Raw genomic sequence first — 24,609 nt, forward strand, 5'->3', positions numbered from 1 at the left:
AACTTTATATTTGAAAACAAATATTGATACATTGATACATACATGAATGCATGTTTGCATGCACACATAATTACAACCACTGTAGGTATTTTAAACTCAGTAGTGAAATGAGGTTTTATATTCATTAGAACAGAAAAGATATTCTTGTGCCATTACTTTGTCTTGTTCTAATTACAGTCAAATATTGTGATGCTATAATTTATTTGTTCACATGTTTATATTTAAAGTCTACTCAAACACTAGAAATTACGGTTGATGAATCCATCTGTGTCCTTGTTCTAAAGGCCACTATAACGTGAGTGACGTTTTGCTCCAGAAGACGCCTCAAGTTCCTTACTCCTGTTTTAAATCCACCACTTCCCGGATCCAGCCACCAGTGAGAAACAACATCCCTGGTCCCGGGACCTATAGCCCCTATCAACCACCAGAACCTGTGAAGAGAACCGTTCTGCCGTAAGTGTTCGGATAGATCTGTAATAATTTTACACCCATAAGAGTTCTCTTTTATGTTTTTAAGAGCAATAATTCAGTGGTTGCATGTCCTTTCATATAATGATTTTTGGCTATTAATATATTGCCAGCCAAGAATTTCATCACAGGTATTATTTGTCTCATATGAGATGATGAGTGTCTTATATTTTTGCAGAAGGAGACACTACTTGGGATTATCAGCGCCACCTCTGATACCCACCAAAGACCCACCCTTCCCAGGCCCGGGACATTATGACATAGTGAACTACAATCGTCCGGTTAAACACCTCGTGTCTAGCGCTGCCTTCCTGTCTGGGACAAGCAGGTGGATACAGGACGTCAAAGGACAGGATATACCTGGTCCAGGTAACACTTGCATAATCTTTACTTCATTTAAAAACAAGACTTCTGTTGTTTTTGTCTGTGGAGTTTTAACTTTTACCGTCCTCCTTCCAGGTTTCTATGAACCCATGGTCCTTTCAAAGACGTCGTTCTTGTATAATCCTGCAAATATGTGGATGCCAGCTTAAACAAACTTTTATTAAACAAGTTTTAGTAAACAGTTTAATACAGATTTTAAGTATTTGATTGCTCGTCTCATAAAATGCCAGTCTTTATAAGAATAGTACTTTACATTATTATTATGTAGAATGGTTCTATTGTGCTTACAAACTGCTTTAATGAAGAGATATACACTGGCAATCAAAAATGTGAAATAATTAAGATATTTAAATAAATCTTTAATTAGTCTCTTATTCTCACCAAGGCTGTTTATTTGTTCAAAATTACAGTAAAAACAAAAATACTGTGAAATATTATTACAATTTAAAATGTATTTTCTATATGAATGTGTTAAAATGTAATTTATTTCTGTGACAGCATCATGATTTTCAACATTATTACTTCAGTCTTCACTGTCACACAATCCTTCAGAAATCATTCTAATATGCTGATTTTTTTGTTATTATCTATATTATTACATTATCTACAGTATATTATTATTATGTAGATTTTAAAATTATATTTCATGGAAACCATAATACACTACCATTCAAATGTCTGGGGTAAGCATTAATAAAAAATAAAAAAAATCAATACTTTTATTCAGCAAGGATGCATTCAGTGTCACGTACGCTGATACAAGAAACAAGGGAGAGATCCAAATGCAGGTATGCGGTTTATTTAGGGGCAATCCAAAAAGCATAAACAGTCCAGGCAGGGTCAAAACCAGAATATCCAAACATACAAGACACGAAGACAAGGCAAGGCAAGGCAAGGCAAGGCAAGATGACGGACATGAAATAACCTCAACATTAAACAATGACTCCGTGACTAAGACTCAGACAGACCAGGTATAAATACACAAAAGGATAATGGGGAAACAGGAGACAGGTGGGGAACAATCAATTAACTAGACAAGGAGGAAGGTGACCAAATAAGGAGACAGGAAGTGATAAATGATAAACACTGTGGGAACTGAGGACACCTAGTGGAAACCCAGGGAACACAACCCAGACACTGTGACAGTACCCCCCTTCTACGGAGCGGCTCCCAGACGCTCCAAGACAGACACAAAACAGAGACCAGGAGGGAGGCGGACAGGTGGAGGCTCAGGGGGAGGGACGGAGGGCCAGACTAACAGAAAGGAACAGGGACCGACATTAACACAAAAACAAAAGGAAAAAAAACAACAACATGAAGCCCCCCAGGGCGGAGCAGAAGACCACCACACCCTTGTGGTCAAGACCAGAGTCCTCCAGGGCGGAGCGGAAGACCACCACAACCGTGTAGTCAGGGCAAACGCCCCCAGGGCGGAACGGAAGACCACCACGTCCGTGTGGTCAGAGCGGAAGCCCCCCAGGGTGGAGCAGAAGACCACCACGTCCGTGTGGTCAGAGCGGAAGCCCCCCAGGGCGGAGCAGAAGACCACCACACCCTTGTGGTCAAGGCCAGAGTCCTCCAGGGTGGAGCAGATGACCACCACGCCCCTGTGGTCGATGCCGGAGTCCAACAGGGCGGAGCAGCAGACCACCCAGTGACTTGACTTGACTCTGAAAGTTCAACGGTGACTGGCCCTGACTCTGGAAGGTCATCGGTGACTGGCCCTGACTCTGGAAGGTCATCGGTGACTGGCCCTGACTCTGGAAGGTCATCGGTGACTGGCCCTGACTCTGGAAGGTCATCGGTGACTGGCCCTGACTCCGGAGGACCAGCGGTGACTGGCCCTGACTCCGGAGGATCAGCGGTGACTGGCCCTGACTCCGGAGGATCAGCGGTGACTGGCCCTGACTCCGGAGGATCAGCGGTGACTGGCCCTGACTCCGGAGGATCAGCGGTGACTGGCCCTGACTCTGGAGGATCAGCGGTGACTGGCCCTGACTCTGGAGAGGTCACTGGCACCTGACTCGACTCTGGAGAGTTCACTGGCCCCTGACTCGCCTCTGGAGGGTCAACTGGAACCTGACTCGACTCTGGACTGCCTGTGGAGACTTGAGACGCCTCGGCTTCGGGCACCGCCTCTGGAACGGACTCGGGCACTGCCTCGGTCACGGCCTCGGGAGCAGTCTCGGACACCGCATCGGGAATGGCCTCCTCCTCGGCATCGGACACCGCCTCGGCCTCCACCTCGGCATCGGGCACCGCCTCGGCCTCCGGAACAGCATCGGGCACCGCCTCGGCCTCCGGAACAGCATCGGGCACCGCCTCGGCCTCCGGAACAGCATCGGGCACCGCCTCGGCCTCCGGAACAGCATCGGGCACCGCCTCGGCCTCCGGAACAGCATCGTGCACCGCCTCGGCCTCCGGAACAGCCTCGGCCTCCGGAACAGCCTCGGCCTCCGGAACAGCCTCGGCCTCCGGAACAGCATCGTGCACCGCCTCGGCCTCCGGAACAGCATCGTGCACCGCCTCGGCCTCCGGAACAGCATCGGGCACCGCCTCGGCCTCCGGAACAGCATCGGGCACCGCCTCGGCCTCCGGAACAGCATCGGGCACCGCCTCGGCCTCCGGAACAGCATCGGGCACCGCCTCGGCCTCCGGAACAGCATCGGGCACCGTCTCGGCATCGGGCACCGCCTCGGCCTCCGGAACAGCCTCGGCCTCCGGAACAGCATCGGGCACCGCCTCGGCCTCCGGAACAGCATCGGGCACCGCCTCGGCCTCCGGAACAGCATCGGGCACCGCCTCGGCATCGGGCACCGCCTCGGCCTCCGGAACAGCATCGTGCACCGCCTCGGCCTCCGGAACAGCATCGGGCACCGCCTCGGCCTCCGGAACAGCCTCGGCCTCCGGAACAGCATCGGGCACCGCCTCGGCCTCCGGAACAGCATCGGGCACCGCCTCGGCCTCCGGAACAGCATCGGGCACCGCCTCGGCATCGGGCACCGCCTCGGCCTCCGGAACAGCATCGTGCACCGCCTCGGCCTCCGGAACAGCCTCGGCCTCCGCCTCGGCCTCTGGAACAGCCTCGGCCTCCGGAACAGCATCGTGCACCGCCTCGGCCTCCGGAACAGCATCGTGCACCGCCTCGGCCTCCGGAACAGCATCGTGCACCGCCTCGGCCTCCGGAACAGCATCGTGCACCGCCTCGGCCTCCGGAACAGCATCGGGCACCGCCTCGGCCTCCGGAACAGCATCGGGCACCGTCTCGGCATCGGGCACCGCCTCGGCCTCCGGAACAGCATCGGGCACCGCCTCAGCATCGGGCACCGCCTCGGCCTCCGGAACAGCATCGGGCACCGCCTCGGCCTCCGGAACAGCATCGGGCACCGCCTCGGCATCGGGCACCGCCTCGGCCTCCGGAACAGCATCGTGCACCGCCTCGGCCTCCGGAACAGCATCGTGCACCGCCTCGGCCTCCGGAACAGCCTCGGCCTCCGGAACAGCATCGGGCACCGCCTCGGCCTCCGGAACAGCATCGGGCACCGCCTCGGCCTCCGGAACAGCATCGGGCACCGCCTCGGCCTCCGGAACAGCATCGGGCACCGCCTCGGCATCGGGCACCGCCTCGGCCTCCGGAACAGCATCGGGCACCGCCTCGGCCTCAGGAACAGCATCGGGCACCGCCTCGGCCTCCGGAACAGTCTCGGCACCGCCTCGGCCTCCGGAACAGTCTCGGGCACCGCCTCGGGAAAGTCCTCCTGGACGGCAGCGGTCCGCTCGGGAACATTCTCCGGGCTTTGAGGAACGGTAGACGCCTGTCTCCTCCTGAGACACTGGATCATCCAGCCCGCCATTGAAATAGTCCTTGAGGGCCGCATCGTTGTAGCCCATGCCCTCGGCCAGGGACCAGAACACCTGAGCCAGGGCACCCACCTCATTGCCCTCTTGGCGGAGGGCGATCAGCCGGAGATACTTAGCTCTCCGCTCCGCCATCTTGGCTGGGGAACGGGAAAAAGACATACCGCTGGATCTCAGTGGGACGGAGTCCTTCTGTCACGTACGCTGATACAAGAAACAAGGGAGAGATCCAAATGCAGGTATGCGGTTTATTTAGGGGCAATCCAAAAAGCATAAACAGTCCAGGCAGGGTCAAAACCAGAATATCCAAACATACAAGACACGAAGACAAGGCAAGGCAAGGCAAGGCAAGGCAAGGCAAGGCAAGGCAAGGCAAGGCAAGGCAAGGCAAGGCAAGGCAAGGCAAGGCGACGGACATGAAATAACCTCAACATTAAACAATGACTCCGTGACTAAGACTCAGACAGACCAGGTATAAATACACAAAAGGATAATGGGGAAACAGGAGACAGGTGGGGAACAATCAATTAACTAGACAAGGAGGAAGGTGACCAAATAAGGAGACAGGAAGTGATAAATGATAAACACTGTGGGAACTGAGGACACCTAGTGGAAACCCAGGGAACACAACCCAGACACTGTGACATTCAGTTGATCAAAAGTGACTGTAAAGACATTTATAATATTACAACAAAATATCTATTTTAAATAAATGCACAGATAAAAGTTGTATTAACTTTGTATTTAACAATGAAGCCTGAAAAATGTATCATGGTTTCCACAAAAAATATTAAGCAGGGAAAACATTGCAGCGAAAACATTTTAAACATTAATAATAATATAATAATAGGACTATTATTAATAACTGAGCAACAAATCAGCATATTAGAATGATATCTGAAGGATCATGTGACACTGACAGCTGCTAAAATTCAGCTTTGCATCACAGGAATAAGTAGCATTTTAAATAACATAATAGAAAAATAGTTCACATTGTAATAATATTTGCGAAATCAAAAGCAAAAAAAATCAAAGCGAATCAAATGATTCTCAGAAACATGAAGCTGCTTTCTCTGTCTGAGTCACGTCTGAACAGCTGAAACCCTGATCCCTCAGCAGCTGATCCTGGACCTGCTGGACAGTGAACATGATGATGTGAGTGAAGCGCTTCAGCTGATCCTGGCTCAGTGCTACGGTCCCAGGGTGGGAGCAGCTGTTGCTGGACTAGAGGAGGGTGTGGAGGTCTGCGCTCATCTGAACAATGTGAAAATCTGTGGTGGGATTTCAGATGGTCATGACATGAAAATGTCCTCTGGAGCGTCACTGAATGACCTCTGGACAAGGTCAACATTATGTCTAAAAGTTATTCATCAGGGCTGTTTTGGGCTGATTAATGAGCTTTATCTGCTTAACATTTATAGATGAATATGTAACAGTATAAAAGTTTATTCATTTATGAGAACAGTTATACAAAATATAACAGATAAAAGCTCACCGAGACTGCATATATTTGTTCCAAATATAGTAAAAACAGCAATATTGTGAAATATTGTTACAATTTAATAGAACTGTTTTCTATATTTCACTATAAAAATGTAATTTATTTCTGTGTTGGTAAAGCTGACTTTTCAGCATCATTACTCCCGTCTTCAGTGGCACGTTCCTTCAGAAATCGTCAAAATGCTGATTTGCTGCTCAAGAAACATTTATTATCGATGTTAGAAACTGATTTTTTCAGGATTATTTGATGATTAGAAAAGGAATAGAATGAAACAGATTTTTTTGGTAACATTATAAATGTCTTTGACATCACATTTGATCAGTTTAATGTGTCCTTGCTGAATAAAAGTTTTTGTTTTTCTTCGGATCTTGCTTAACCAAAATGTCTTCTTAATTGCAGTATAATGATAATTATGAATATATATATATATATATATATATATATATATATATATATATATATATATATATATATACACAATAAACGTTCTTAAAACTCACCACCAGAATTCTAGGGTGTTCAGGGTAGTTTGCCGGCTCGTTGTTATGCGGTTACTAAGGTGTTCTTTAGTGGGATGCTATGCAGTTGCTGGGGTGGTTGCTAGGTGATTACTTTAGAACTGTTCATAAAGAGTTCTTTGGGGAACCATAATTGGTTCTTCTATGACATAAATTCGAAAAAACCCTTTTGGACCTTTTATCTTACTTTGTTTCATTCAGTACTAGCTCTTTTCAGCATGGGAGGCCTTACAGTAAACATCAGTACAGTTGGTGAAATATTTGGAGCAAAAAGAGTGCAGTTATGCAGAATGTTGTCCACCCATCCCATATGTCTCCTGTTGCTGATATCTCAAACCCTGCAGCTGTTCAACCACCCCCGACAACAGCTGTGAATATATTCAGATGCTGACCTCACCATTGTCCAAAACAGCTTATAATGTATATATTATCATGTGTATATCTTACAGATTTCATAAACTGATCTTAGCTGTTGAAATGATGTGATGTTTTTGAGAGCTCATGCTTCTTGTGATCATGCTTAGTGCAACAAAAAGGTCATGTACATCTCCAATACTAAATCCAATAAACTTGAAATCATTTTTTATTTTTCAAATGTAACTGAAATAAAATAAGTCCTATAAGTTCAAAATAGCTCAAATTAAACATGAAATAAATAAAAACATTAAAGCTAAATAGGCATGTTTGAAAAAAAAAACGGAGGCTGATAAAAATATAAATATAAATAAAAATGTAAAATATTCAAATAAAATCCAATTCAAAATATTTACAAATATAATAGTACAGGAATAAAACTAATTTAGATTTGTTTTAAAATATTATTTTCTTCATCTTAAAGGGGCAGTTCACCCAAAATTGAAAATTCTGTCATTAATTACTCACCCACATGTCGTTCATCTCCAGAACACAAATTAAGATATTTTTGATCAAAAGCTCTCTGACCCTCCCACAGACAGCAAGGAAACTACAAGAATACTTTTTGTGTGCAAAGAAAACAAATAATGACTTCATTCAACAATTTGTCTCCACCGTGTCACCTTATAGCGCCATTTTGGAGAATTTCACATATGTATGCAACATATGTACACAGATACATTATTTACATTGTTTGTGCTTTGATCTGAACGTAAACAATGTATCCACGTACAAACGTTGCATATGTTGTTTATTTATGTGATACTCATATGTAAATCCCTAAAGTAACTTAGCTACAACGAGAGAGCATATCTAAATCCATTTTGTGTTTCCAGTCATTTAAATCTACTGCTTATGACACTGATAACGCATTTCTATAATTCTTGACATTACTAGATAACAGAAGGCCACACCTGAGATCCATTCAAGATACACTTCACTAAAGTGCTGTGAAGAGCCAGCAGCTTCTACAAACTGGGCTTCAAAAGAGCCTCAAGTTTGCCCTTGATCTTTCAGTGATGGATGGTGCATCTTAGTTGTTGGGTAGATCACAAAATACCTTCAATCATTTCAGATTTTTATATTTAACCTCTTCACGATCTGTGGTTCTGCCTCTTCTTTCAATTTACAGACCACATTAGAAGAGTATTTTGATGTGAGATCTTCACATGTGCAGTGTTTTGTGTACAAAGCACTGCACAAATTATATAAAACCCATCTGTATCTGCTCATTAACAAACTTGATTTCTGTTTTAAAGCTTATTTGTGGTTTAAGGCTGTCCAATGTGGCCCATCCTGACCGCATGCTCACCTATATCATGTCAACAAAGCATCTTTTTATCTCATGTGTCATTCTTCATGGCAGCAAGACATAACTGAGATTATTTTAGGAAGGGTACGCAATGAGTGCGCCATCACACCGGATACACATCCCCAGGCTTCTGTGCAGTACAGATCTCAATTGTTTAACTCATGACTGATGGATCTACATTTATCTCCAAATGCCCTCAAGCAGGGACTAGACGCAGTCTGAGAAACTCTCCGCCTGACTGCGGCACATTCTGTGTTTTGACCCATGCGTTATTTTTATGTCTGTTTTTAGCTACTCGGTTTTAAAATTAGTTTTTTAACCACTTAAATGATTATTTTTGGAAATATAGATTATTCACACAAATGCAGGTATGCTCGACTAGTTTGGTGCTGTTGGCAGGGTTATATCAGTGGTGCCAGATGGCTGATTTGCATCGTGCTGCTATAATGGCCTGATTTCAACTCATAAGTGCTCTAGTTAAAGTATTAAATAAGACCAAACTCGCACTGGTTTACACATGATCCAATCCAGTGGGAGCTGTAATGACATTTCCAGCAGTCTCAGATGGTGTGGTCTCAGTTATAAGGGTCTCAGGGTCTTTTACGGGGACTGTGCCAATTATTATAATTCAGGTCTGGACATGGTTCATTTTAGTACATAGCGTATTTATGGGGAGAAATTTACTTTTTGAACAACTGTCTGCAATCCATGTCATTATATATATATATATATATATATATATATATATATATATATATATATATAGCATAGCATATTCGTTTATGTGTATATATATAAGAGTTTTTCATTTCCATTTTAATTTTAGTTAAGGCTTTTGTCATTTTTATTATAATTTATTTATTTATTTTGGGTGGTTTAATCTGTTAATCTATCTATGCAGTATTTGTTCATTTTTATTTCAGTTATACTTTTAGTTATTTTCGTGCATCAAGTAAAAAAACGAAAATGATAAATGTTGGCAACTAGTTGACAGAATAATTTTTTTTTTATTATTATTATTTTAGTTAACATTCTTCTTATTTCAGGTATAATTTATTTTTACATTTAGTTTTAGTTTACGTTATTTATTTATGTTATTATACGTTTTTTCAAATAAGTAAATAAATACCTGTAGTAGTAGTAGTAGTGGTAGCATTTTCTAATATCAAATTAAAGGGTTAGTTCACCCAAAAATGAAAATTATGTCATTAATGATTCACCTTCATGTCGTTCCAAATCCGTGAGGCCTCCGTTCATCTTCAAAACACAGTTTAAGATATTTTAGATTTAGTCCGAGAGCTTTCTGTCCCTCCATTGAAAATGTACACTCTAAAACTGCTGGGTTAAAAACAACCCAATTTGGGTTATTTTGGCAACCCAGCGCTGGGTCAAAAAGGGACGAACCCAACGCTGGGTTATTTTAACCCAACCAGTTGGGTTATCATGTTTAACCCAGCCTGCGGGGTTGCTTTTTTTATAGTTTAAAATGACTACATTGCAGGGTTTTAAAAACCAGAGCGGGTGTTTTTTATCACTGTATTTCATAAGGAAAAGTACTGTATTTAGAAAATGTTCGATTTCATTTCGCATGTAATGCTTGATGAGGCAGCGTTTGTGAGCTCAGCGCCACTTTGCAGCCGTTACCGTCGAAACCTACCTCTCCCGCTTAGCGCCTCCTGCTGGCAGAAAATGAACTCGCAGAGTGCCGCCACCAATTTAGTGTAAGTATGTGGGAAACAATGCATGCTACGTTAAAATGAACCCAAATTGAGCTAGGCATTAAACCTACAAATATTGTTCATTTTAAATATCACTTTTACACACAAATAATAATTATCAAAAGGAAAATATTTATTAAAAACAAGAGTAAAGTCAAAAAGTAACATGTAAGAAGAAATGCAGAAAAGGATGGCATTAACTGCTAAAGAGTTCATAAAGCATTGAACATTTGTTGAATATAACTTAAGATCAAATTGGACTTTGTTCAATTGTATATATTGTATAAAAATATACGAAAACACTATTATACAATAAATGTACAATTAGTTAGGTTCTTTACCAACTATTCTGGCATGACAGTACACAAATAAATCACAACATTAACTCTGATATTATAACATTTAACAGACACGTGTGTGTGTGTGTGTGTGTGTGTGTGTGTGTGTGTGTGTGTGTGTGTGTGTGTGTGTGTGTGTGTGTGTGTGTGTGTGTGTGTGTGTGTGTAAGAATGTGAGCATGTGTATTAATGTGTAAATTTAATGTGTTTAAAGTGTAAACTCTTCTACTAAACACAGAAAAAGCATTTAACATTGTTTTTTACAAATTATACACTTACAGTTTGTTTCATAGTCCATGAATACAGATCATGCATCACTGTCAACTTTCATGATCTCTTTAGCATAATTGATGTAGTCATGAAGAAGCCCCATCAGCACATCTGACATCTTCTACATCATCCAGGGCAGCGTCCTCCTTTAAAACCACTGCTGCATCAGTTTAGGGGAAACGAAGTTCTCTTCTTTGACCAGCATTCATCCCAGTCACCACCTGCTCTTCATCAGTGGCCTAGAAAGAGAAACACATTTGAAAAAATAAAAAATTTAATTAAACTATCCATTTTCAGATAGAGGTGTATTCACATCCGTAAGGACAGGTAAATAATCTGTGTTAAAGTTTCAATACTTTGTGTGGTTGTTTAATGTCTCGATCCACCACAGCTCTCGTGAAGGCTATAATGGCAGCACTAGTGTGAGGGCATGTCATATTGTTTGAATAAATATTGCTTTCAGAAAGCTTCTGTACTGAAACATTAAAACACACATGACATTCACATACCTCACAAATGTTCACGTACGTAGATGGCTTCTCTTCAAACGGTTAGTTCAACAAATAATGAAAATGGTCATAATTTACTCTCCCTCATGTTGTTCCAGACCCACACAAACCCTGCTCATTTTTGGAAAACAAATAAATATATTTAATATTCTCTTAATTTGTGTCCTCCATTGCTAATCTGGGAGACCAGTATTTTGAACATACATGTTTGCTATCATATAATTTAAGATTTATTCATATATAAATATCGGAATGAATTACTTCTACAATAACTCTGTATTTATGAGGCTTGAAAATAATGACTATCTAGACTATAAAAGGATTAACAAAATTATGAGAAAATGAAAAATATATTCATTTCAATATATTCAAGTCTTACAGGTTTGGAATGACATGAGGGCAAGTAAATGATTTTTTGTGTGAACTTTACCTTAAAGAGGGAAGACCAAGAATGATGACTCTCCAAATCAGACAAGACAACTCCAAAGTTGGTTTGAGTTCTACAATGAACAACACAAACATCAATGGTTTTAATGAAATGAGCAAGTCGGAAGACGTGCTTTTAAATTTAAAGCCCCATCTGATTGGAACAGTTTACCTTGTTCCTTAAGGTCCATCTCTTCCTTTCCACTCTGTAAGTCAGCCCTTTTAACTTACTTGCAATCCTGTGACCAATGTAAATGTTTTCCTGATGTATGACCTGGATGTAAGAGTTATGTTTGCATGTTTGTTTGAGAGCATATGTGGATGTATATGTATGTGTACATGTGTATGCATGCATGCATGCATTTTTGCGTGCATATGTGTATGTATGTGTATGTAGGTATGTATTTTTGTATATGTATGTATAGGTAGGTTATATATACTGTATATTTGTTTGTTTTGGTGGCTTCGTCAAATATGGTTCTTTCCTGTAATATCTTTATATTATACTATACTGTTTATGTGAATACGCTTTGGACAGACTTGGGACAGGTTGGGGTGGTTGGTTGTGAGGAAGAGCCTTATGTGCAAGTGTTTAAGTGTTTGGTGCTATCTTGAGGACCCCCTCGAAAATGAGATGTTTTCATCTCAAGGGGTTATCCTCCAATGAAAAAAATGAAATGAAATGAAGTAATCATACTATTGTTGCATCAAAATGTGAAGTAAACTGACAGGAGACAAAAGAAACATTTATTTTCTAAAAATAACTTACATAAAATCTCAAAAGAATGATGCTCTCCCATGTCTCTGGCTTTTAACATCTACAAAAACAAAAAACAACAATTATTTGTAATTAACAACTGATAACATGAAATTATGAAGTTTACTTGCCTTAAACTATCTTTCCCTCTCTTCAGAAGAAGCTGAGAAAACCACCTCCTCACACAAACAGACTTCTGTGTCCTTAACTCCAAAGTTAGTTTGAGTTCTGCAAACAGGGACATCAATGGTTTCAATAAAATATGAACATGTGATCACACTGTTGTTGCATCAAAATGTGAATTAAACAGGCAGGACACAAGAGAAACATTAATTTTCTAAAAAAAAAAAAAAAAAACTCACATCGGTCTCAAAAGAATGAAGTTATCTTGTCTCTGGATTTCAACATCTACAAAAACAAACATTATTTTAGTCTTAGTAAAAATAAAGATAACTTGATAGAATTCACAAGTTTACTCTCCTTAAACCCGTCTGTCCCTCTCTTCAGAATAACAGCTCCTCCTTCTCACACAGTCTGAGACTCCTCACACAAACAGCTTCTGTGTCTTTAACTCTCGGCGCGAGGACAATGAAGAAACAAGCTCGACAAGTCTGAAATATTACATGTAAAACATACTCTTAACATTTACCACTTCAACAGCCTCAAAATAATTATGTTAGTCTTTACTACACAATGCCGTTTCCTTTAGGAGACTAACATACATTCATTTTAACCGTGAAAAAAAGACAAATTACCATGAGTGTAACTGTGACCATAACCGTCTATTAACGCCTCAAAAAGTGCAGATAATGTAAAATCTTATGTAAATATGACAAAATACATTCAAGGACGTTATATTAAAATTACCTCTTCCGTTCAGTAATGTTAAATGATGCCGTTAAGACCTCCGTGTCTGAGGCCAAAACCGCGTCCGTTTTTTTTTTTATATAACGTTAAGCTCCTTTGTTTCTGCCTTTCATAAAACCTTCCGCCTTTCATACAACCGGGTAAACAATAAACGATAACTTTACATTTTGAATATTTACTTATCATAGTCTTTCACTCGCTTCTCGCTTCTTTCACGCTGAGAAAATGGCGGCTGCTCGCACTGGAGACGTACGATCTTGACGTGACGTGTGTGCTCTCCTTCACGTGGTTCTCAACCCAGCCCCGCTGGGTTAAAACGGAGAACAATTTTCAACCCAAACATGGGTTAAAACATCCCAAAGTCCTATCCAACGGCCTCAACCCAGCATTTGGGTTGAAAAAACAACCCAGCGTTTTTTAGAGTGTATAAATGTCCAGAAAGGTAATAAAAACATCATCAAAGTAGTCCATGTGACATCAGAGGATGTAAATGTAAAACCGATGCAACCGGTTCTTGACTCGTGAACGAGTCATTATCTGGCTCGGCTCGGTGTTCATCTTCGTCTCTCTTCACAGCAGTTCATTCAGTGTACTGTTTGAGTAAATGAATTACTCCAGGATATTGGTTTGTTTTAACTCAGAGGGAGTGTCAGCCACATTGAAAAATGTTAACAGCTTAAGTCATTTGCGGATTAATGTTTATTTGAGACTCGTTTCAAGCGATTCAGTTCGATTTGGTGAACTAGTTCGCGAACCGGATATCACTAAACTGCAGTGAACGCGCTCACAACAGACCTGGAAGAGAAGACAATGCTGAATAATGTCGTAGTTTTTGTTATTTTTGGACCAAAATGTTTTTTCGATGCTTCAAAAAATTCTAACTGACCCTCTGATGTCACATGGACTACTTTGAAGATGTTTTTTATTACCTTTCTGGACATGGACTGTATACCGTACATACATTTTCAATGGAGGGACAGAAAGCTCTCGGACTAAATCTAAAAGTTCCGAAGATGAATGGAGGTTTTATGGGTTTGGAACGACATGAGGGTCATTATTTCATTAATGACATAATTTTCATTTTTGGGTGAACTAACCCTTTAAAATATTAAGCATTTTTATTGAACTATTTTTCGTCTAAATGCACATATTTTACTTTTTAATCACTTATAAAATTAAATGTATTGGGTTTGCAGGCTCACCAGGTCATAGTGTAAATTTGATGAGCACTTAAATGTGAGATCCACCTCAGTTTTCCAGCGGGACCCCTTGAAGGACGTGTACCCTTGTGCCTCGATCCTGATGCCGCAAATCCAGCCTTTAGAAACCGAGAGGGGGAGCCTTTCAGCAAAACCCTACAAACCTACCTTTTCTTTCACAGCACCTGAGGAGACTCCAGATTTATCCTAAATGTATATGTCTAAATAAGATATGTAAAACCAGAAGTAGTGTATATAACCATGAACAACATTTTCAAATGCGCTAACTGTGTGTCAGTGTCCCCCATCCTGGTGAATGGTTCGCTCCAGTGAATAGGCACAGTGCGTCCCGCACCGAGCCTCTGTGTTCGGTATTCAGTTAGCGGTTGCTGTGAGGTGGGCAGGGCCATGGATCTGGGCCCCCCTACTTCTCTATCTTTAGTTTTCACAGCTGAGATCACACATTTCAGTGGGAATAACGAATTTAATCAATAATCGATCGTATTACTCTTTTAATTGAGCGCTACTGTTTGTTATTGACCAGATTTAAAGGGCCACTGCATTCGGGTGTGTTCATAACCGGGAGTTCCTCTTTTCCACGCTTCTCTTTTGGACCCTGTAATGGAATGACTGACCGCAAACTATGAACAAAATGGAGAACAAGTCTCTAGAGAGCAGCTTTGAAGAAAAACTTACGCTGTCAGACAAAGGTTAGTACAACTGAATTAAAAAATACGTATAAAATGTCCATGAAGCCCTGGATAAACGCACTGGTGGTCATAGGACGCAGAATATATTGCTAGAGTATTAATATGTGCGTACATTTTGAGTCATGTCATGGTTTTTATATTTTGTATAAACCTATTATTATATTTAAGCTTGTTCATTCAGGTTTCTGTGCTACCTGTCATTAAGAAAACAACAGAAGCACGGCCCATATGCAATGCGCGTGACCTGGATAACGGTTTTTCGCATTTCAGTGAGCAAAATTTGTCCTTTAATGTCAGCACTCTTCATTTATTGTAGCCTAACTAACACGATTCGTACAATATATTAGCTGTTTTGTTTGATCATTGCTATATTTCCACGAGAAAAGCATCCGAGCGTTTATACAATAAGAGGTTTCATGGATTTAAATGCAGTTTACCGGTGCGTGTGCGCGTGTCTAATTAACCTCCACCTTTCTATAAGAGTCCGTATTAATAAGCACCAAATGAAAGCCCACAGATTTTTCGTTGTTGCATCATGATTCATCTGTCTATTGCAATACAGAACTCAATGTTATTAAGCAATTCGCAACTACAAAAATATATGTTCTTAATCAGTGTTTTATATTGTTTGACAGTAAAACAATATCCAAACATCCTTAAAACAAGATTAATTTACTTGTTTTGCTCAATTTTAAGCAATTTGCCAATGGGGTAAAATAAATTATATATGAATTATATAAATGTATTTCTCAAGTAAATTAAGAATTTTTGTTTTAAAGATTTTCCAGTATTTTTAATATATAATATTGATCTTATATTTGATCATCTACATGCTATCTTTTATTAATAGGACAAGGATACTGATTCCCACCTTTTCAGGCATGCAGATAATGTTGTATTTTCTTTTTTACATCCAAGAGAGAAGATTTAAGGCTGCTCTGTGCCTGCTCTAAATTCTTTGTAAAGTCACAATGGCACATTAAACCCAGGCTAAATTATACCTGTTCTGACCCACCTATACCAAAGTATCCAAATGTGCAATTGCTTTGTAAATGCATTTATGCCACTTCTGTGTAGCATTAAACAGACACCTAAATGCTACCTCAGAAACACTTCTGTGCCATCTTTGCAGTGCAGATTTGTTGTTGCTTTATTAATTTTTTATGGGATAATATTTGAAATGTATCCTGTAGAATAATTTTTATAGATCCAGCATGAAACCCAGATGTAGCAGGTTCAAATCCCATAAGGCATAATTTATGATCCACAGCTATAGTGTCCTTTAGCAATGCATTTAACCTCAGGCTAGTTATAATTTAATGTAAGCGTATTTGAAAAAAATAGAATGCAATCCCTTAGTTTTAACTAGACTCCTCTAAAAAAATAACTTTAACGGCAAGGTCAAATGCTGCCTCCATATGTGTGGTTCAGGTAACGCCGGTAAATCTGTGTTATGCTATGGAAACGTCTAGTCATTATCTCACATTATCTTAGTTTGAGCACATTCCTGTCTCTTGGTATTTGTCGTTTTAAATCAGGTTGTTTTGAACTGGCAGAATGCACCAAAAAAGGAGGAAACTTGTAAATGCATTCCTATGTGATGACTGTGTTACAGACAGTCCTCGTTCTCAACTCTCTTGACCCGGGCCAGTAAACTACAACCTAGAAACCCCCCAGAACACTGCTGCATCATGATGATAATAAGGATTACACTGTAAAGCATCTTTAATGTTATTTTGATCTGCCCTGCCATTCTTGTGGCTCTTTAAAAAAAGACCTTATTCAGTTCCTTCCACATATTTTCCTGTATCAGTTATTCACATCCTGTGAATGCAAAGCTGATTTTAGATCAGTGGCAGCTGTATTTCTCACACCTTGGGCCATCTGAGTCATGGACACCAGTGTGGCATTATTGTCAGCTCTGATGGACGTCTTGCCCTGTAGCCTGAGGCTCAGAGAGCCAGATAGAGAGAGAGAGAGACAGGTCAGAGAATCCTCTGTACAGCAACATTGATTGCTTTGTAGTAAGTGTTTTGGGCGCAGGACCAAGATTCTCCAAGACTGAACTTGTTCAAAGGAACACTGTTTCTCCATCACAGGGGTTTTCTCTCACACACACTGCAAGACATTTTCGTTTGCTGCACAGACAATACGAATCAGCTTCATAACATAGAACTTTATTTTGCACCATTTTTATTTAGCTGTCTTGTTTAGAGTAAAGATGCCAATAAGAACCTGTAGAGTGTTTTAGAGCATACGAGAACCTTCAGGTCAGAAAATTTGTTATTTTTATTGTTTTATTTCCAATAGTAGTTGCTAATGTGGCTGTAACTTCATACTGATTGCTCTGTAGTTTTTTATTCTTGCAGATTTCAATTCCAGTATGGTGACATACAAATCTACAGAATCTGTAGTAGAAATGTTTATCCACATTCAAGTTTGCAAGGTATACGCACATATATAAAATCTCCAAAGAGCTGTATAGAAACTCACATGTTAATGTCTTAAGAAGGAAAGGGTACTTTGCTGAACCTAAAGTGCTGCAGGGAAGCATTAAAGAGGCTTTTTTTAAGACCAGGCCTAGATGAGAAGGGTTTATTTCCTGTGGGATGGAGTTATTGTTCAAGTCGAAGGCTCTTTGCTGTGTTAGTAATGGATGACGTGGATATTCTCAATGACAAAGTATATCCTGCTTTTTTCCCCCAAGTGGTCTTGGAGGATTGGAAATTTGGATATCTGGCCAAAGTGGCCAGCTCAGCAGACTGCATGGGATTATTGCGACAGGTTTCAGCTAAGAATTTCATTATAATATTACCCAACAGACTGCTATAAAAAAATGTAAAAAAAAAAAAAAAACTTTAAATGCATTTTTCTGCCAAACTAATAATGTACAAAGCTTCTAGAGGTGAGAACTATACCCTAATCATCTAAATCTGCAAATCATACAACTTTTGTAAAAAAAAAAAAAAAAAAATATATATATATATATATATATATATATAGAAACTAAGAAACCCCATTTTCACTTCTGCTTTCAGCGGAAAATATGAGTTGTTTGTGGCATATGACCATGATTCTGTGGTTCAAACATCATGGCAGTCGGTGTAGTCCTTGAGTAATCGTGATTCGGGACTGTTTTCACCATAATGTCGTTGTATTCTGGTAGACCAAGTAATGAGAGAGGATGACTTCTATTTTTGGAGGTTTCTTTGGCAAGAGCTGTATGTCATAACCGTGTGGAAAGATGGTAAAGGAAAGGGAGGAGGAACATGAACTTACCACGAGCATTACTTTTGTTACTATATTTTTACTCATCTTTGTTTATCTTAGTTTAGAAAAACACAGCTGTTCATTGTTTAATAATGTCACTTCACAGTGCATTAACTATGTTAACAAATACTGTACAACTTTTGATTTCAACAATGAAGGCTATAGCCTAAATGTTGAAATTAACAATGTTGTAGAAGTGCAGTTTAGTAATAATAAATGTTAAATAATGTAGTTAAATAGTTTAATAAATAGAACATTATTGTAAAGTGTTACAGATTTTTTTATACACCAATTCAGACGTCTCGTGAGTTCAGTGTTGGACAGGTCAGTTGTTTAAACCATTCATTAAATTGAATCGGTTTAAAGGAATCATTAGTTCGCGAATCAGACGTGTACGGCACGCGTTGTGTAATTATCTCTGCAGTTTAGGATATCGCAAAAGATTTGACAACACAGAAAACATTTCATCACTGGATAGTTTTTTTTTTTTTTGACACCATCGTGTCAATTGATTTTGATTAATATGTGCGAGGGAGAGAGAGCAAGACAGCGCTCGTGTTGTTTGAAGACGGTGAAGTTGAGCGTGCGCGCGGCCGGGGCTCTCTCTCTCTCTCTCTCTCTCTCTCTCTCTTTCTCTCTGCTCGTTCTTATATGCGCCCTGTTAAACTGACAGGACTTAAAAACACATGCAAATGATAAACTTTCACTCTATGATGGTTATGCTGTGCAATTAATCCGCGAATCATATTCGTCAAGGGCCGGGGAGCAGCTGGCCCGTACGGTTAATGATTAACGGATCAACTGCGACAGCCTACATCGCACATCCTGCGATGTGACTATCGTGGATTCGTACATCGCGATATCGATGCTTAAATCACACATCGTGCAGCACTAGTGTTTAGTCGAATGTTTAAGAAGTTATATATCCCAAAGATATCTACAATCATGGATTTGTTTCTTATACATTTTTTGCATCAGAATACATTTATTGAACTGGAGACCGGAGTCATGTGGATTACTTGTAAATTATGGTGATGTTTTAGCATCTGTTTTGACTCTCATTCTGACGGCAAACAAAAAACTCACCCTCGAGTCATCTATTATGTGTTTGTCTTCAGATTTTCATTTTTGTGTGAACTATTCCTTTAAGAAGCAACTGACAGACAAAGTCATTTTTACATGGAGGAACACCATAATTTAGCCATTCTTTCCACTCCAAGCTTTATTTACCCTAAAGCTCAAAATGATGGCTTGTGCTGATGCTTTAGATCTCAGTCATTTATGTTTAAACTGACAGTGTGCACCTTGAAAATAGAGAGTAATCGTTTTAGTCTGCGGTTCTGCTAACATAATGAGGTGTGGCGTCTGCAGGGCCGTGGAAGTCAGGATCCAGTTTTTGTTGGTAAAACTGTTTTGTCGCGGCAGCTGAAATGTAAACAAAGTGAGAATGTGCTTAATTAGATCAAGTCTTCACTATTGCACAATGACTTTGTCTCGGCGACAGGAAAACAGTGGAAATCTGTCTCCGTGTTACGTAAGCGGGGCATGTGAATTCCTTTTGAGTCCAAACATGAGAAAACAGGATCCCCTCAACGACAGACGATTCTAAATTTAGCTAAATGCATATGTGTTTACCAGCATACAGATCTGAAAATGAGGTCAAACTTTGAATAACTTCTATATAATGAATCTCATTGTTGGTGTGCAGAGAGAATGTTTGTAAAGGGTGATTAAATATGCTAATTTATGCAGAAATGCTGCTAATTATTCTGTAATTAGACACAACATTACATGCCTAGGGTCTAGTTTGTGGCATTCTAGCAAACTTTACTCAGCACTTTTAGTTTATAGTTTCATCAGTGTGATTTCTTCCATTCCTTCCGCAGACCAAAAGAGGTTTTCAGACTTAAGGAGTTCCTGTAAGCACATCAGACAATCTCCTAAACCTCTGCAGAAGTTGAAGAGTTTTAAAAGTCTTGCTGGTATTTAAAGCTTAAGAAGTGCTTTATGAACCGTTGGGGCTTTTTTTGAAGTTTCTTCTTTGTAAAAGAAGAAAACTTTTAGAGTTTACTCCAGCAGTCTGTAGGCTCTGTTTATTACTTGACTCCTTGTCCATGGTTGGTTGGTGGTCTCAGGAAGAATGTCGAATCAGCAAAGTGTGGTTGGTAAGGCTCCAGTGTGCTTGGACTATATTTGTGTAAAGAAGATATGTTCTGTTCTTCTTATACCTGCAGTTTTTTTTTTTTAGAAAAAATCATTTTGGTCTTAATATTTAAATATTTATATTTTTTCTAATTATAATGTCCAATAGTATTTTACTGTAAGGGAACAATAAGCTTAAAAATGAGTTTAACCAAGTAATGAAATGTTGTTTGGAATGACATAATGCCCATATTATTATTATTAAACTAATTTATTTATTAATCAATTAGGTTACACTTTATTATAAGGTGGCCTTGTGTAATTATACATTTAAGCACTGAGTAATATTATTTAACTATATGTACTTACTATATGGTTAGGGTTTGTCTTAGGGTTACTTGCATTAAATAATGCACAATTTATTGTTATTAAAATAGTAAGTATAGTGCAAATAAAAAATTATTTATGAGTTTTATTGTTTTCAGTTATTATTTTGATTATTAAATAATAATGATCGATACCACATCTTTGAGATGCATTTTGCTTTTATTAAATATTTACTTCAATTTTAGACATTTTGTGGTTCTGAAACATTAGCCAGGACTTTAGAGATTAAGTGAATTGTATTGATTTCCACTGTTTTTAAATATATGCTAATTTGTGATATTTGACATTTAATAATATAACAATCTTATTATCAATGTAATAATATATTAAAATTTCATAATATATATTGTTTTTATTTTATTCCTATAGATCTGCTCTCTTTTTTCAGCTGCTTTTGCATTTTGATGTTGATTTTGTAACAGCCAACTTATATGGCTACAAAAATATATGTTTTCACAAAGGTAAAAAATGGCTGTCTGTTTATTTCTGCCCCTGGTTTGTATATGTTGAGCACAATATGTGTCAGATGCTGTTGTTTAGTGTATGTTAATGCAGTTAGTATGAACTTTGTGGGGTGCACATATGAAGTCTCATTTGGTTCCCCAGCAGCTGTAGCCGTCAGTGTGGATTTGACGAGATGTGTGTGTGTCAGAAAGAGAAAACAGTCGTTAGCATGTGCTGTGTGTGTGTTCACAGACCCGTCCGTAGCCTGTCCCGCTCCAGTGTGGTCAAAGGACAGGCCTGCTAATATTAGCCCCACAGCTGTGCAGGCGGGCTTGCACCCCTTATGCTCAACATTATTACCCCATAACACTGATCTAGAAACAGCATTGCCACACCTTAAACTGTTTCAGCAGCCGTAATATAATCTAAGACAGATGCCGTGCAATTGCTAAGAAAAACATCTATTAGGACGTAGTGCAGAAAGAGAGAGTTTGCAGCATGTCTGGTGATCTCAGAAGGCGTTTCCTGCTGGGAATGAGTCACATGACTCACATTTTCTTGGATTCTTTCCCTGATGTTCTCTCATCTGCTTCTGTTGACCTTCAAAATTAATCTTCTGCCACTGCAGCATGTGCCAGGGGAAGCCACATTAACACTTTGCCCCAAGTGTGTCCGAACAGACCTGAAGGTATTTATAGACATGGTCATATGATGAGAGTAATATTAGATGCTCTTCACAGTGCGCTGCCTGGCCGTCAGTGTTTAAATATCGAGTCATGGTGGCTTGGCTAGGTGGTGTCATTTCCTCTTTCACCTTATGTCCTCCATAAAATGAACTCAGTATCAAGTGGTATCCTAATGGAAGGAGCGTGCAGGGAGATCCAGGGAATTACACAGCATTTCCCTCTAAACATGCAGTTTTTTTCTCTGTTTGACTGCATTTGTACAATCAAAAGCGGCTTATTACTGGGTGCGTATCGAGTAATTTAATGTTTCTGAAGTGGTTTGCTCAAGGTGATAAGGTGGATGTTTCACTTTATTCATCATAAAGTTTATAGGGTTAAACCCCTGAGGTTCTGGGATCTAACCATTAGGCCATTCAATTCTCATTCCTTTTCACTGGTTTTCATTATTTTTAAGACATTTTTTCTACTGCAATGTGTCAGAGAGCCTTCACCCTTGATACTTCTCTGCAGGATCAGCTGTTATGGCAGGCAGCATCAGTTTGCTCTGTTTTACATACTTATATAAGTCCTCTTCTGCTTCAGTGCACACAGAGACGGCTAGACGTGACACAGACACACCTAGATATCCTGTGCTACACGCCTGTCATGCGTTTTCACATTTTTGGGGGTTTATGTGAGAAATATAATTGTTTCCATTAGAACAGATTTGGAGAATCTTAGCATTACATCACTTTCTCACCAGTGGATCCTCTGCAGTGAATGGGTGCCGTCAAAAATACGAATCCAAAATCCATAATTAAAAAAAGTCAATCCCTTCTCCTTTCCCATCAAAATAATTCTGTAGACCTCTTTTGTCCTGTTTGTGCTCATAAACAGTGCTTGATCTGTGCATATTTCTCTCCTGATTCAAGCAAGATGACTTTTGTCACTGGAGGAAGCAATATTATGAATAGAAGATTTGTTTGGAGTTAAAAATGCCTACATATGTTACAAACACGCACTTCACAAGACATTAATTAAAGGACTGGAGTCATGTGGATTACACACAGATGTTTTTATCAGCTGTTAGGTCTCTTATTCTGATTCTTCACCCTTACTTTTTAGTCCACTTTGTATTATGTTCAGTCTATAAGACTACAAATGATTCATGCACATCACCTTATAACTCAGACAGTGGAGCGTGGCACTAAAAAAGATAACATGGGTCACTTTGGATAAAAGCATCTGCCAGATGCATACATTTCAATGTAAAAAGCAGTACACTCAGAAACATGCAGTAAGTAAGTTTAATTTCCCGTTGACATTTCGTATGCTGCTGAATGCAGCTGCCAAAACATGCAGACGGATAGATGTAAACAAAGTCACGGTGCAGACATCCTTCATGTCCACACACATACTGTAACACACACACGGTTTAAGCATGCTTACCGGTATGTTCATTTGGATGCTCTTCCCATTAAACCTACATTAAAGGCCAACTTTAATTTAGATCGACAAAATCCCTTAATGCCGGCTTATCTCATTTTTACTGATCTGAGGCTTTTAGATGTTTGCTAAAAAAATCACCATGAAAACTACAAATAACTGTGAATTTTTTTTTTTTTTTTTGCATGTTCTCTCATATAGCCTATAAAATATGTCTCATTGTGTCCAGCTGAAGTGTTCGTTGATGCTGATTATTTCTAAATGATCAGTCTGGATAATCACACACCAAACAAACAGGATGCGCCTCAGTTGGAGACCAATTACCACATTATGTAATATAGCGCTTACAGGCAGTTTTGTGGTTTGATACGATTGCCGTTGTTGTGTTTTTGTTGTGTCTGTAATCAGGGCAACCGTTCATGCCGTGTGGTTGTTGGATTGGGACTCGTTTTTTTGTGCTATGAGCTGTTTAGTTTGAAGAACAACGTTTAGCCGTGAAATCAGTCTTGCCCTATTATCTCACAACCGTATATCAAGATATGAGCTGTTTCTGACTGTCTCCATTTGTGCAAATGTCTGACTTCAGTGAGTGGGAGAGATGCAGAGGGCTGTTCAAATATTAATGGTGTTTGGACGAATCGAGCACTCGTACTGTGTGTCAGTGCAGAAGATGCTGATCTGTTTTCACTCCACTGGATTCTTCAGAAGATCCCCAAGAGAACCATGCAATTCTGTTGCTGTTCATTGCTCTGTTTTGAATTTCTAGTGCTGTGGATGTACTTGATTTGGATTGAAAGAAGTCTTAAGGGTTGTGTTTAGTTTTGTCACATGACAAAGTCTCTAGGCTTATACAGATGTTCTGTAGAAACAGGTGTTATGGTTTAGGTAGCAGTGATGCACTGCACAGATTTTTATTTCAAAGTAGACGGGTTGTTGTGTTTGATCAGGGCTACTGAAACACTGAGATCTTTAGAGCAGCAGGAACAGCTTACAGTATTTCAGCTTT

General features: G+C 40.0%; 2 protein-coding genes and 1 long non-coding RNA gene across 13 annotated transcripts in view; 2 read left to right on the forward strand and 1 right to left on the reverse strand.

The window, feature by feature from the left end:
- Positions 1–1,232, forward strand: part of stpg1 (sperm-tail PG-rich repeat containing 1) — a 382,184-nt gene extending 380,952 nt beyond the window's left edge. For all 3 annotated transcript variants that reach the window (XM_059555825.1, XM_059555826.1, XM_059555824.1), the window contains 3 exons: positions 285–453; positions 647–837; positions 928–1,232. In XM_059555825.1, the coding sequence (XP_059411808.1) occupies positions 285–453; positions 647–837; positions 928–1,001 (434 nt within the window). In that variant the 3' untranslated portion in view covers positions 1,002–1,232. The remainder of the gene's footprint in view (positions 1–284; positions 454–646; positions 838–927) is intronic.
- Positions 1,233–10,764: 9,532 nt separating this feature from the next.
- On the reverse strand, positions 10,765–12,548 carry LOC132144638 (uncharacterized). The gene is made up of 3 exons (XR_009434374.1): positions 12,486–12,548; positions 11,721–11,790; positions 10,765–11,020 (listed from the first exon to the last, which is right to left on the reverse strand). It is a non-coding gene; the product is annotated as an uncharacterized LOC132144638 (long non-coding RNA).
- Positions 12,549–14,909: 2,361 nt separating this feature from the next.
- Positions 14,910–24,609, forward strand: part of map7d1b (MAP7 domain containing 1b) — a 38,854-nt gene continuing 29,154 nt past the window's right edge. For all 9 annotated transcript variants that reach the window (XM_059555809.1, XM_059555814.1, XM_059555812.1 and 6 more), the window contains exon 1: positions 14,910–15,249. In XM_059555809.1, the coding sequence (XP_059411792.1) occupies positions 15,183–15,249 (67 nt within the window). In that variant the 5' untranslated portion in view covers positions 14,910–15,182. The remainder of the gene's footprint in view (positions 15,250–24,609) is intronic.

The sequence above is a fragment of the Carassius carassius genome, chromosome 8 (assembly GCF_963082965.1).
Source record: "Carassius carassius chromosome 8, fCarCar2.1, whole genome shotgun sequence".
NCBI lineage: Eukaryota > Metazoa > Chordata > Actinopteri > Cypriniformes > Cyprinidae > Carassius > Carassius carassius.